The following is a 15,145-nucleotide window of genomic DNA, read 5'->3' on the forward strand; positions in this document are numbered from 1 at the left end:
CCATTGCCCTCTCTCCTGTTACACTCTCTACACACTGAAACTGTCATTAGATACACTGTAAGGAGGAGGAAAGGGAAATGTAAGAGAGAGGGAGAGAAGAGAAAGTGACAACGAGAGCAATAGCAAAAGAGTGAGCGTGTCAGTGAGATAGACTGTGATAGCAAGAAAGGTAGAGACAAAAGGGAGGGAGAGAGAGAGAGAGAGAGACAAAAGGGAGGGAGAAAGAGAGAGCACGCAACTGTGACAGGGAGAAACAGTGAGTGAAAGAAAGACAGTAAGAGAGATAGAGAAAGAGTTACAGACAGTGAAAAAGAGAGTGATACAGAGTGTGACAGCGAGAGATAGAAAAAAAAAAAAAAAAAAAAAAGAGCGAGAGAGAAAGAAAAAAAAGAGAGAGAAAGATAGCAAGAAAGAGAGAAAGAGTTAAGACAGCGAGAAAGAAACAGCAAAAGAGAAAAGCACGAGAGAGTGTGACAGCGAAGGAAAGACAAAGAAGATGAGAGAGAACAAAAGTGTGACAGCAAGTCTGACAGAGAAAAAGCATGAGAGCGACAGCAAAAGAGAGAAAAAGCATGAGAGCGACAGCAAGAGACAGCGTGAGAGTGACAGTGTGACAGACAGAGATAGAGAAAGCGTGAAAAGGGGGAGAGAGAGACAGAAAAAAAGAGTGACAGCGAGAGAAAAGGAGAATGTGAAAGAGTAAGAAAAGAGTGACAGAGAGAGCGAGAAAATTGTCAGAGAGGGAGAAAGACACATAGAGGCCTATTTATTATGTGTCTGTCCGACATGATCCGATCAGAGGATCATGTCCGACAGACATCGCTGAATGCGGAGAGCAATACGCTCTCCGCATTCAGTATTGCACCAGAAGCTCTTGTGAACTGCTGGTGCAACGCCGCTCCCTTCAGATCTGTGGCCAATCGGCTGCTAGCAGTGGGGTGTCAATGAACTCGATCGGGTTGAATTGCGGTGATCTTTGTCCGCCTCCTCAGAGCAAGCGGACAGGTTATGGAGCAGTGGTCTTTAAACCGCTGCTTCATAACTGGTGTTTCTGGCAAGCCTGAAGGTTCGCCAGAAACACGGTGCTTCAAGCTCCATATGGAGCTTGATAGATAGGCCCACTTAGACACAGAAAGAGAGAGACACACTGGCAGGTACAGTGTGTCCGTTTTTCTGACTCAGAGAAAGGCACATACACAAAGAGACAGACACGTGCACGCACACATGGAGAGAGATTAATGACAGTAAAGTCATAATTAGACATTAATACAATTTTAAACAACTTTCTAATTTACTTCTATTATTTAATTTGCTTCCTTCTCTTGTTATCCTTTGCTGAAAGGTTTATCTAGGTAAGCTCAGGAGCAGCAAAGAACCTAGGTTCTAGGAGCTGATTAGTGGCTGCATATGTATACAGACTGTCATTGGCTCACCCATGTGTTCAGTTAGAAACCAGTAGTGCATGGCTGCTCCTTCAACGAATGATACCAAGAGAATGAAACAAATGAGATAATAAAAATAAACTGGAAAGTTGTTAAAAATTGTATGTTCTATCTAAAATCATGAAATAATTTTTTTGGGCTTCATGTCCCTTTAACTCTTCCCCATCAGTCATACACAATATAGCTTTTAACCACTCCCCTTCCATAATCCCTTAGTGTCAATCATAGTGTAGTGAATAACATTACCAGTACATAAAGAAGGTAGTTAAAATATTTAGTGACAATATAAGATAATTAAAGAGATTGTAAACTTTAATGGGATAAAAAATAATCTGAAAAAACAAGGGTATTTTTATTCATTAGAGTTTACAAAGACGCTTATTTTTTACTTACCATGGTAAACATAACGTCGATCATCTGCCTGCATCGCCTGCTTTCTTTAGCAGTTCGATGATGAATCCAGCTTTGTCATCCTTACGCTAAAGAAAGGAGATGCGGGCGGAGGATCGGTAATTATGTTTACCATAACACAATGGTAAGTATTTTTAAAAGTTAACATCTTTGTAAACTTTAATGAATAAAACTGCTTTACCTTTATTAAAGTTTACAATCGCTTTAACTCTTTCCTGTTTTATTTCATTTCAATTTAAAATGCAAGTTTAAAATATACAACTTTTAACAATTTTAGCTGAATTATGTAATGCTTGATACCCCAACAAACATACAAAAGACAACAACAATTTGTGTATAGTTAGCAAGTTCAGTTTTACTTATCTTAGTGGTTTCCCATTGCTCATCTGCAGTCCCATATTCCCTCCTGCAAAATAAATAATAATAAAAAAAAAAAATTAAGAATAAAAACAAATATTGTGCTCGAAATGTAATATTTTCCCACACCCAGTTCTTCATGTTTCTAGTACAAATTCTAGGCACAGGTTCCCATTATTCAGTTGAAAAATAAAATCTACAAATCTCTAGCTGGCTGTTATAAAGCAGCCTCTAATCAGAATCTCAGCTTCATGAAAACACAAATTATTATCACTCCTTTATCACATTAGTGTTTCTTCCATGAACAGCATAAGTCCAGATAACTCCTGACCAAGAACACAGCAGCAGAAGTAAAACAGAAATATCTGTCCTATTAATTTGAGTCTTCCGCCCTTCTGCTTCTTCTTCAGCTGTCACCATGAAGTGATGAATATGATGATCATTGCAGTCACGTGACTGCTGTGATGTCAGAGGGTCCTTTAGAGAGATGAAATCTAGCTGCTACCGAAACAGAAATGTCCTATTAATTTTAGTCTTCCGCCCTTCAGCTTCCTCCTCTTTCTGTACCATTTGATCATTGCAGTCACGTGACTGCTGTGATGTCAGAGGGTCATTTAGAGAGATGGAATCTAGCTGCTACCGAAACAGAAATGTCCTATTGATTTTAGTCTTCCGCCCTTCAGCTTCCTCCTCTTTCTGTACCATTTGATCATTGCAGTCACGTGACTGCTGTGATGTCAGAGGGTCATTTAGAGAGATGGAATCTAGCTGCTACCGCAACAGAAATGTCCCATTGATTTGAGTCTTCCGCCCTTCCTCAACTCTCTGTACCATGTGCTTGATGCAGTCACGTGACTGCTGTGATGTCAGAGGGTCCTTTAGAGGAATGGAATCTAGCCGCTACCCCTTCCCAACAACTGCGAAAAGGTATAGACTGATCTGTATTGTTATAATGGTTATTGGTGGTATTGGGGCGCTCAAAAGTGATCCGCTTATGCGCACTGTGCTTTATGTGTAGCTGTGCACAATTCTAGGCCTGACTACAGCCTGCCTTGTATAGGGACAGTACAAAGTAAACATCATTGATAAACAGCTCAAGCCCATATATACTATATATATATATATATATATATATATATATATATATATATATATATATATATTAAAAGCCCTTTGATTTAAATGGATACAATGCTGGCTGTTACAACACTCTACTGAACCCTAATCCTCCAGAGTACACCTCAGTGAATGATAATTGCATACATAGAGAAAGCTTCTATTTTTTAAATCCCTAAACAACTGCTTGACTTGGTGTATTAAAGAGAGATTTTGTTATGGAGAATTGCTTCTCGGGAAAAAAAAAACAATCCATAATCAGCAGAATTTAAAACTTTTTCCAACTTCATAACGCCCATTAAAACTGGCTAAAAACAAGGGGCATAGCCTAGAGACTAAACTTAAATATAAAAAACAAACAAAACAAAAAACGCCCTAAGGTAAACTGGTAAAGTGTTAAATGATTTCCTGGAACATTATTTTAAAGAGAGACTAAAATGTATTTTTTATTTTTAAAATAGCACAAGCACTCCAGGTGTAGCTGGTGATTACTCAGTCATGTTTATTGTAAGGAGAGCTCTGGCTGCTTTTATGAAAATGAATGTAAAGTTTCATGAACGAGTGCCCGGTTTTTAAAAATACTATTAAAAACAGGGGCACTTTCATTCATGAAACTTTACATTGCAGCGTTGTTTTAAAAATACTTACCTTTTTCTTCTGCAAAGTTGGACTGGCGATCCCCGCTCGCAGCTCCTCTGTACTTACGTCGGCAATGACGAAACCGGGTTCATCCAAACATGGCATGCACCACAGAGCGTCCATCTCGTAAGGTCACGCCGTGATTGGCGGAAGCCGGTTTCGTCATTGCTGTGCTAAGTACAACATGAGAAGCGAGCGGAGGATTGCGAGCGGTTCGGCTTTGCTGAAGAAAAAGGTAAGTCATTTTAAAAAAAACGCTGGAATGTAAAGTTTCATGAATGAAAGTGCCCCTGATTTTAATAGTATTTTTATAAACTGGGTACTCTTTCGTGAAACATTACATTCACTTTAAAATAATAAACATATTTGTTTATAAAATGTTCATATAAAAAAGTACAGAACTGATAAACTTTTTTGGACATTTCTGCATTGAACAAGCCTACTTTATGCCACCTTGAACGTTTAACACAAATGCAGTTGTCCTGATCTGCCAATAAATATTACTACTGAAGTGTAAAACATTTCCTGCAAGTTTTGACTGAAACAGCTTTCATTAATCAGACAGAGCATTGGTGAAGCTTACCAATTAAATTTACCTAGCCCTTACTGTTTTGCATAGATATAATAGTTTTCTAGGACTATACTTAATTTGGATACATTGAGGGGATAATTTCCCGTTTATTAAAATGTTTACTCCCATTGCAGTATAGAGATTCTTATTAAAATCTATGATTCAGATAGAGCATACAATTTTAAGCAACTTTCTAATTTACTTCTTTTATCAATTTTCTTCATTCTTTTTGTATCTTTTGTTGAAAAGCAGTGATGTAAGCTCAGAAGCCGGCCCATTTTTTGGAGCACTATATGGCAGCAGTTTTGCAAGAATGTTATTCATTTGCAAGAGCACTAACTGGCAGCACTATTTCCTGTCATGTAGTGTTCCAGATGCCTACCTAGGTATCTCTTCAACACAGAATATCATGGGAACAAAACAAATTAGATGATAGAAGTTAATTGGAAACTTTTTTAAAATGGTTTGCTGTGTCTGAATCGCAAATAAATTTTTGCAAAGGCCTTTTAAGCATTTATTTTTTAGTTTGTTTGGTTTTGTATACACATATTTTATAACATAACATATTACTATATTATATTATATACAGTATTTATTACTTTATATACAGTTGTGTGTTTACCCTGTGTTTTGCGCTCGGTTAGCCCCAGAGCTTATACCACTACTGGTTAGTGGTATATTCTATTTGTGTATATATATATATATATATATATATATATATAGAGAGAGAGAGAGAGAGAGAGAGAGAGAGAGAGAGATAAGGCAGACAGGCAGGCAGGGTTTGGCAACAGTAATACAATCCAGCAGTTAAGGGGTAAAGCAGGTATAGTAGTCGGACAGGCAGGTTCAGCAACGGTAATTAGGCACATAGATACAACGATCTGTCACACCCAGGAGCAGACTAAGTAACGCCTATACTTGGCCAGTGACAGATCGTTTCTACAAACTTTAAATAGGCCCAGGATTTGCGCCACAGAGGTCCGACCGGTATCCTGAGCGTGCAGCAATGAGGTCAACGCCGCACGCATCCGGACCCGACACTACTCCTGGCAACGAGCAGGGAAGGAGATGCCGCGCCCCTAGCAACGGCTAGATCGGCGCAGCGTGACATAGCCCCTTCCTCAAAGGTTTCCTCCAGGAACCAGAGTTGTTCTCAAAGGATGAGCAGCATGGAATCTGGAGACCAGAGATGGAGCATGCACATCACGGGCAGGAACCCAGGAACGATCTGCCACGGAGTAACCCTTCCAATGTATCAGATACTGCAGTTGTCTGCGCCTGTATCTGGAGTCCAGGATCTTAGCTACCTCATATTCGGGGTCACCACGAACCAGGAGCGGAGGAGGAGGAGCTTGGAGCTGGATATATCTATTCTTGATGTAAGGTTTAAGTAGTGAGATATGGAAGACTGGATGTATGCATAGGGTTTTTGGCAAGGCCACTTTGTAGGAAACAGGAGACAGTCTTTTCAGGACCTTGTAAGGGCTGATAAACCTAGGCCCCAATTTGTGACATAGTTGACGTAGACAAATGTGTCGAGTAGAGATCCAAACATGTTCACCCACTGGGATGGCAAGTACAGAAGCCCTATGACGATCAGCAAACTTCTTATATCTAGAGACAGCTGAACGTAGCTGAGAGCGAATAAGTTGCCAATGAGTGGTGAGTCCAGTGACGTGTCGGTCTGCGGCAGGGACCCCAGTGGACTGAGCTGAAAGGGGGAAGACACAAGGTTTATACCCTGCTGCGGCTTGAAATGGAGAACATCGAAGAGAAGAGTGCCAATGAGTGTTTCTTGCCATCTCAGCTAAGGGTTGCAACTCAGACCAGTTGGTATGGCGAGCGTTGACAAAGGCTCTAAGGTAGGCTTCAAGATCCTGGTTTGCTCTCTGTTAGTCCATTGGTCTGAGGATGCTAGCCAGAAGACAAGGAAACAGTGGTCCCAATCAACTTACAAAAGGCTCTCCAAAAGGCAGAGATGAACTGTGGACCTCTGTCGGAAACAATATTCACATGACGTCGTACCACATGCAAGAGAAAAAGAAACGATAATTCTTGGGCAGAAGGCAGTTTGGTTAGGGGTACGAAGTGAGCCAGTCTGGAAAAGCGGTCCACCACAACCCAGATAACTGTATGGTGGTCAGAAGAAGGAAGGTCCACAATGAAGTCCATTGTTATGTGTGTCCATGGTTGTTTGGGAATGGACAATGGTTGGAGCAAGCCAGGAGGCAAAGATGCCACACGCATCCGGACCCGACACTACCCCTGGCAACGAGCAGGGAAGGAGACGCCACGCCCCTAGCAACGACTAGGGCGGCGTGACAGTATGGTGTTTAACAGGATAAGGCGGTATTGAGAACTTAACCAGGCTTCCTGAATAAAGAAGTTTCAACTAACAACATAAATCAGGAGATTGTAGTGCCTCCTTTATGTATGAATCCCTGTTCTGCTAAGGAGAGGTTGTTGCACAATCTAGATTTGGTCTGCGCATTACAGTTTTACCTTCATGCTGCTAAATATTTTTGCCAGTCGCAAAGCTAATTTGTTCTTTTCTCTGGTAAGCGCAAGGGTCAAAAGGCTACTGCTCCTTCTTTGTCTTCTGGGTTGAGGAATCTTATTCGGATGGCTTACTTGGAGGTAGCTCATCAGCCTCCGGCTCATATTGCTGCTCATTCCGCTCGTTCGTTTTCTACATCTTGGACCTTTAAAAATTAGGCTTTCGGTGGAACAGATATGCAAAGCTGCTACTTGGTCTTCTCTTCATACGTTCACAACATTTTACCAGTCTGATGTTGGTTTTTGCCTCTGCTGATGCTTCTTTTTGCTGAAGGGTACTTGAGGCATTGGTGTCAAGTAATTAGATCCTTGACTATGATGCACGCCCTTTGTTTCTATTTGTGGACTCCACAGCTTGGGTATGGATTCCAATTTGTAAAAATAGGATTTCCAGTACTCTCACTACCATTAGAAAGAAAACAAAATGTATTCTTACTTAATAAAATATTTTCTTTCTTGGTAGTGAGAGTCTACAAACCCACCCTGTTTTTTTCTGTTGGTGGCAGTTCCAGTTTGCACCCCTTTCATCTCACTTGCTTTTTCCTATCCTCGGATGGAACAACTGGGAGAGAAGGGGAAGTAGGAAGGATAGTTGAATGCTCTGGTTTGGGGTTTGTGGACTCTCACTACCAAGAAAGAAAAGATTTTTATCAGGTAAGAATACATTTTGTTATTCATGTCCTCCAGGTGTTGATGAGAGACCAATGTATATATGCTTTTCCTTTAAAAACGCTGGAGTAGCTCGCACAGCGAGGGTCAGGTTGTGTGTTCCTCTAAATTCGCTATCTAAAACATCAAAGCATTAAAGACAATGCATCAGCAACTTGTGACGCCTGTGGTAATAACATACACTGTCCACGTATGGTTTTGCTCCTGGGGTAGTAGGGATCTTCTTCTCATTCAACCTAGCTTCCCTTGAAGAATCCTTCTGCTAAAAGTAACCCTATGAGTTTCATTTGCTTCTATACAAACATTCTCAAGGGTTTCAATTAAAAGCGGGTAACAATCAGTAATTTTCTGTCATAACTGGAAAAAATTGTCTGAAAAGTTATTATTATAAAAATGAAACCTTTATGTAGAAAATCATGATTTGGCTTACTAGTGATTTAAATTGTGACTTAAATTTATTTTATTTAAATCAAATCCACTTAAATCATTATGTAGTAAACTGGTGCAGCTAAATGCATATCACTTATCCCTGAGAAGGATGATCTACTGACAATTTAATACCTTCTCATATGCATTTGCTATGCAATTAAGTGTTGTTGTGTCTTCCTACTCAACTTTGTTACCTTTGTAACTTTATCCCCAAGGAGCGACTTTTAATTAGAACCCTACTCATCAGATGAGTACAATTATTCAGAACCCAGGACCTCCATTCTGCAAAAATAGCAGAAAATGTGTTCTTTAATTTTAAATTAGAGCACATACACACATGTGCAATTTCGAAGTTTACTTCCTCAGTTATCAGTAACTTCAACCCAGCAAATGGTCCTTCAATCAGGTAGCATTCAACCAGATTGTGAATCGTTGAGGAAGGCCAAACATTAAACCCTTAAAAATGTAAATGAATGAATAGTAACGATTTTTCGGCTGTATTCTTTCCTTGGTGCTTCGGATATTTGTTTAGTTAAAACAAAATAATTCAATTTTTGTGGCGAATGTACATTCGTCAAAAAACAAATGCACATCTCTACTGTCTATAGTCTATAATAAGTTTTTTTTTTGGTGGATTCTTTATCATTTTTCTTTCCCATTTTATTTTTTATTTTATTTATTCTTTTCCCATTTGTATTCCTATTCCTATTATTCTCGCTTACACAGGGGTGTTAATTAAGCTACTTATTACTTAAACTGGTTTTGATAAGGTTTACACCTGTTATTGTTCTCTTAATTATATGTCTTTTTTACTTCCTTTTGTTTCATTATTGTGTTTACTAATTTGAATTATTTCTGCATTCATTATATTTATGGCGCTGTTTATGGCCCATTATTTCAGTGTTTCTCAACTCCAGTCCATAAAATACCCTTAACAGGCCAGATTTTATTTATATCTTAGCTAGAGCGCATGTGAAATAATCAGCTAATGTACGAGAGCAGGTTAGTAACCAAGGTTACTGATCAGCTGATTATTTCACCTGTGCTCTAGTTAGGATATTAAGAAAACCTGTCCTGCTAGGGGTACTTGAGGACTGGAATTGAGAAACACTCGCCTAGATTTAGAGTTCTGCGGTAGCCGTCAAAAGCAGCGTTAAGGGGTCCTAACGCTGCTTTTGGCCGCCCGCTGGTATTTAGAGTCAGCCAGGAAAGGGCCTTACGCCAATTGCGTATCCTATCTTTTCAATGGGATCTTCCTAACGCCGGTATTTAGAGTCTTGGCTGAAGTGAGCAGTAGACCCTCTACCGACAAGACTCCAGCCGCAGAAAAAAGTCAGTAGTTAAGAGCTTTCTGGGCTAACGCCGGTTTATAAAGCTCTTAACTACTGTGCTCTAAAGTACACTAACACCCATAAACTACCTATGTACCCCTAAACCGAGGTCCCCCCACATCGCCGCCATTATAATAAATATTTTTAACCCCTAATCTGCCGACCGGACACCGCCGCCACCTACATTATACCTATAAACCCCTAATCTGCTGTCCCTAACATCGCCGACACCTACATAATATTTATTAACCCCTAATCTGTCCCCCCCAACGTCGCCGCTACCTAACTACACTTATTAATCCCTAATCTGGACCTCGCCGCTACTCTAATAAATGTATTAACCCCTAAAACTAAGTCTAACCCTAACACCCCCCTAAGTTAAATATATTTTTAATCTAACTAAATAAATTAAATCTTATTAACTAAAGTATTCCTATTTGAAGCTAAATACTTACCTGTAAAATAAACCCTAATATAGCTACAATATAACAAATAATTATATTGTAGCTATTTTAGGATTTATATTTATTTTACAGGCAACTTTGTATTTATTTTAACTAGGTACAATAGCTATTAAATAGTTATTAACTATTTAATAGCTACCTAGTTAAAATAATGACCAAATTACCTGTAAATAAAGCCTAACCTAAGTTACAATTAAACCTAACACTACACTAGCAATAAATAAATTAACTACAAGTACCTACAATTAAATACAATTAAATCAACTAAACTAAATTACAAAAAAACAAACAAACACTAAATGACAAAAAATAAAAAAATATTACAAGAATATTAGGCTAATTACACCTACTCTAAGCCCCCTATTAAAATAAAAAAGCCCCCCAAAATAATAAAGGTCCCTACCCTATTCTAAATTAAAAAGTAACCAGCTCTTTTACCAGCCCTTAAAAGGGCTTTTTGCGGGGCATGCCCCAAAGTAATCAGCTCTTTTTGCCTGTAAAAAAAACACAATACCACCCCCCAACATTACATCCCACCACCCACATACCCCTACTATAACCCAAACCCCCCTTAAATAAACCTAACACTACCCCCCTGAAGATCTCCCTACCTTGAATTGTGTTCACCCAGCCTGAGCGGAGCCATCCGATTGAACTTGATTCAATCAGCCAATCAGATTTTTCCTGCCTTAATTCCGATTGGCTGATAGAATCCTATCAGCCAATCGGAATTCGAGGGACGCCATCTTGGATGACGTCATTTAAAGGAACCTTCATTCGGCGAGTAGGCGTCGGGGAAGAAGGCTGGATCCGCGTCGGCTGGAAGAAGATGGCTCCGCTCCGGATGGATGAAGATAGAAGATGCCGCTTGGGTGAAGATGTCTGCCGGTCCGGATGTCCTCTTCTGCCCGGATAGGATGAAGACTTCTGCCGCTCCGGATGTCCTCTTTTGGTCCATCGGTGCCCGGCTGGATGAACACGACTCATGGTAGGGAGATCTTCAGGGGGGTAGTGTTAGGTTTATTTAAGGGGGGTTTGGGTTAGAGTAGGGGTATGTGGGTGGTGGGTTGTAATGTTGGGGGGTGGTATTGTGTTTTTTTTTACAGGTAAAAGAGCTGGTTACTTTTTAATTTAGAATAGGGTAGGGACCTTTATTATTTTATTAGGGGGCTTAGAGTAGGTGTACTTAGCCTAATATTCTTGTAATCTTTTTTTATTTTTTGTAATTTAGTGTTTGTTTTTTTGTAATTTAGTTTAGTTTTTTTTAATTGTAGGTACTTGTAGTTAATTTATTTAATTTATTTATTGATAGTGTAGTGTTAGGTTTAATTGTAACTTAGGTTAGGATTTACTTTTCAGGTAATTTGGTAATTATTTTAACTAGGTAGCTATTAAATAGTTAATAACTATTTAATAGCTATTGTACCTAGTTAAAATAAATACAAAGTTGCCTGTAAAATAAATATAAATCCTAAAATAGCTACAATATAATTATTCGTTATATTGTAGCTATATTAGGGTTTATTTTACAGGTAAGTATTTAGCTTTAAATAGGAATACTATAGTTAATAAGATTTAATTTATTTTGTTAGATTAAAATTATATTTAATTTAGGAAGGGGGTTAGGGTTAGGGTTAGACTTAGCTTTAGGGGTTAATAACTTTATTAGAGTAGCGGCGAGGTCCGGTCGGCAGATTAGGGGTTAATAAGTGTAGGTAAGGTAGTGGCGACATTGGGGGGGCAGATTAGGGGTTAATAAATATAATATAGGGGTCGGCGATGTTAGGGGCAGCAGATTAGGGGTTCATAGGGATAATGTAGGTTGCCGCGGTGTCCGGAGCGGAAGATTAGGGGTTAATTGTGTAATGCAGGTGTCAGCGATAGCGGGGGTGGCAGATTAGGAGTTAATAAGTGTAAGGTTATGGGTGTTTGGACTCGGGGTTCATGGTAGGGTGTTAGGTGCAGACTTAGAAAGTGTTTCCCCATAGGAAACAATGGGGCTGGGTTACGAGCTGAACGCTGCTTTTTTGCAGGTGTTAGGTTTTTTTTCAGCCCAAACTGCCCCATTGTTTCCTATGGGGGAATCGTGCACAAGCACGATTTTCCAGCTAGCCGCTACCGTAAGCAACACTGGTATTGAGAGTTGAAGTGGCGGAAAATCTGCCTGTACGCAGCCCTTCAGAGAACTCTAAATACCAGTGTTGTTTAGAAGCAGTGCTAGAAAAAAAAGACGCGTAGCTAACGCACCCCTTTGGCCGCAAAACTCTAAATCTAGGCTACTGTATTTTTTTACGTGATTTTATTAATTACATATGTTCATCTGTATCCATACCATCATAGGTTTTCATTTTGCCTACGCTTTCTGCTTTTGGTATTTGCTGTAAAGACTTACAATTATCACCTTTCTACACATATTCCTTTTTTTTTTTTTAATTTTTCCCTTTTTATTGGAAGATTCTTTTAGACAATTGCACAAAAAAGAAAAGAGCGAATACATAGGTTCAAAAACATGCATGATACAAATTTTGTTTGGAGAACAGTCCATTCGTTATAGTTATAAGTCCCATATTTCAAATGGTAAATCCCATTGTTTAAGAAATTATTCCGAACCTGATATTTATTGCATATTCTCAGCGATGGAGGACAATCCCCTCCATGCTGGATATTTACAAAAGAGAGAACAAAAGAGAGCACAAAACAAAAAATACAAGGAACATCCTGTATTTACATCCAAATAATATAGTCTTAATTTGTGACTTGATATTTCATCTTAAAGCCATGCCTTGGTTATCCCTTCCCCTCAAACTACTCCCCCCCACTCCATCATTTGGATCAGAAAGCCATTTACCTCTTAGCCTACAGTTTTCCATATATATTGTGTTTTTAAAAGTTTTAATTACTCGTCTTTGCTCCTCATGGTATATGGTTTTCAACCATTTCCCCCATTTATCAAAGAGCTTTTCAATATTAACTTCAAGATTAAACCAAGTATCTTGCTGTTCTATGAGAAATTGTTTATGGATACTTTGTTTAAGGGCCAAAAAAGATGGTGCTCTGGCACTCTTCCATCCTTTCAAAAAAAGGTTCCTGCTGATTACAAAAAAGATGGTGCTCTGGCACTCTTCCATCCTTTCAAAAAAAGGTTCCTGCTGATTAAGACTACCATTGTTATGAATTTCCTCCATTGAGGATACCTCCATTCATATTTGAAAAAAAAAATCTGTTCTGTCTGTATAATTATTTGGAACTTGTTAATCCAGAAATTTACCATTTTCCAAAATTTTTGTATCTTTGGGCATAACCAAAAGCTATGTACCAGATTTGTTCTGCTTTGTCGGCATTTTATACAGTAGGTTTTTTCCCCCACACCTCCCCACTTAGCTATCTTCTCTGGCGTAATATATGCCATCCATAAGATCTTTATGTGCTGTTCTTGCATGGGTACGGCTAATGATGCTTCTTCTACCCTTTCCATACTTTTCAAGGCAGGTTGTTCTTTGAGATTCGTGAAATATATTTCTCTCCATTTTGCAACCCCTCTATCAAGGTGTAATTTATAGTCTGTGTTATTCACTATGTTGTAAAGAAATGATATTGAATATTTGCCATTTGTAATGGCATTAATAATTGGAGCTAGTGGTGCAAGGTCCCATTTATCCCCTTGTGTCCGTATTAATTTCAGGCAATAATGCCTGAGTTGCAAAAAGGAGTTATAATGTTTATTTGTCAGTGAAAATTTACTGTAATTGTGCCCTGATCTCTGTTTAACAGCTGAATAATCTTAAATAGCCCCTTATCTTGCCAATGTGAAATTTTTTTGGAAGAAAGGCCTTGTTTAAATTCATGATTTTCTTCAATAGTTAGGAATTGTGATGCAGAAAAATTTACTTTTAAATATTTACATACTCTATGCCATGCCACCACTGTATCTCTATAGAATTGTAATCTCTTAAAATACACTGGTAAGTCTTTGATCTTCAAGTGTAGCATATTTTAAAATATAGAGGTTTGACTAGGTGATTTTCAATTTCTAGAAGAGAGAAGTGATTACTTTCTAACAGCCAGTCTAATGCAATCTTTGCTACTGCCACTAATTTATAAATTGTTATATTAGGAAGCCCCATTCCCAATAAAAAAAATTGAAGAACTAATTTGTTATAGCTAATTCATGTGCTTCCATATATATATATATATATATATATATATATATATATATAATCTTTGATAGCGGTATTGATTTTCCTAATCTCGGGCTTCTTAATTAACAGTGGTAGATTCTGGAATACATAAAGCAATCTTGGGAATGCTATCATCTTAAGTATGTTTATTTTGCCAAGGATAGAAAGAGGAAGAGTTGCCCACCTTTTTAAGAGTATCACAAAATTGATTAACCCCACTACTTATATTCAGGGAGTACCATTCTGTTGGATCAGTAGATATTTTAATACCTAGATATATTAAAAAAAATTTTTACTTCCTTAAATATTTTGGTTTCTGATTCTCGTGTTTTCTGAATCCATAGTACTTCTGACTTATTTTTATTGATTCTGTATCCAGAGAAGGATCCAAACCTCTCTATAATCTGACAAATAATATTAAAACATTTCTTTGAGATTTTGGAGAACACTAACACATCATCTGCATATACTGCCAGCTGTATAGTCTTCCTATCCAGTTCTATCCCCTGAATATATTTCCTTAATGCAATCAAGAGTGGTTCTAGGGCTATGTTAAAAATGAGGGGCGATAAGGGACACCCTTGTCTGGTTCCCCTTAGTAAAGAGAAGTGAGTAGTTTTATTATTATTTATAACCAATGCTGCCCTTGATATCCTGTATAACATTTCAATCATATTAAACAATTACCTACATATCCAAATTTAGTAAGAGAAGTTAGAAGATGATCCCATGTGACTGAGTCGAAAGCCTTTCTAGCATCTAAAGAAATTATAGATAAGTACTCTTTTATTATTTTCTTAGTATATTTGTTGTTATACCGTTGATCAGCAATTGTTAAAAAGACTTTCCTCAGATTAGTATTCGAGGAGTGCCCTTTCATAAATCCTGTTTGACCAGAATGTATAATTTTGTCTAAAGAGATTTGGATTCTTTTTGCCAGTATACTTTGTTATATTCTTGTAATCGATGTTCAAAAGTGAAA

General features: G+C 38.2%; 1 protein-coding gene across 2 annotated transcripts in view; it reads left to right on the top strand.

Annotated features, from left to right (window-relative positions):
* The first annotated feature begins 3,034 nt into the window (after positions 1-3,034).
* OTULIN (OTU deubiquitinase with linear linkage specificity) overlaps positions 3,035-15,145 on the top strand; it is a 301,396-nt gene continuing 289,285 nt past the window's right edge. For both annotated transcript variants that reach the window (XM_053714574.1, XM_053714573.1), the window contains exon 1: positions 3,035-3,137. In XM_053714574.1, the coding sequence (XP_053570549.1) occupies positions 3,043-3,137 (95 nt within the window). In that variant the 5' untranslated portion in view covers positions 3,035-3,042. The remainder of the gene's footprint in view (positions 3,138-15,145) is intronic.

This window comes from Bombina bombina, chromosome 5, assembly GCF_027579735.1.
Source record: "Bombina bombina isolate aBomBom1 chromosome 5, aBomBom1.pri, whole genome shotgun sequence".
Lineage (NCBI taxonomy): Eukaryota > Metazoa > Chordata > Amphibia > Anura > Bombinatoridae > Bombina > Bombina bombina.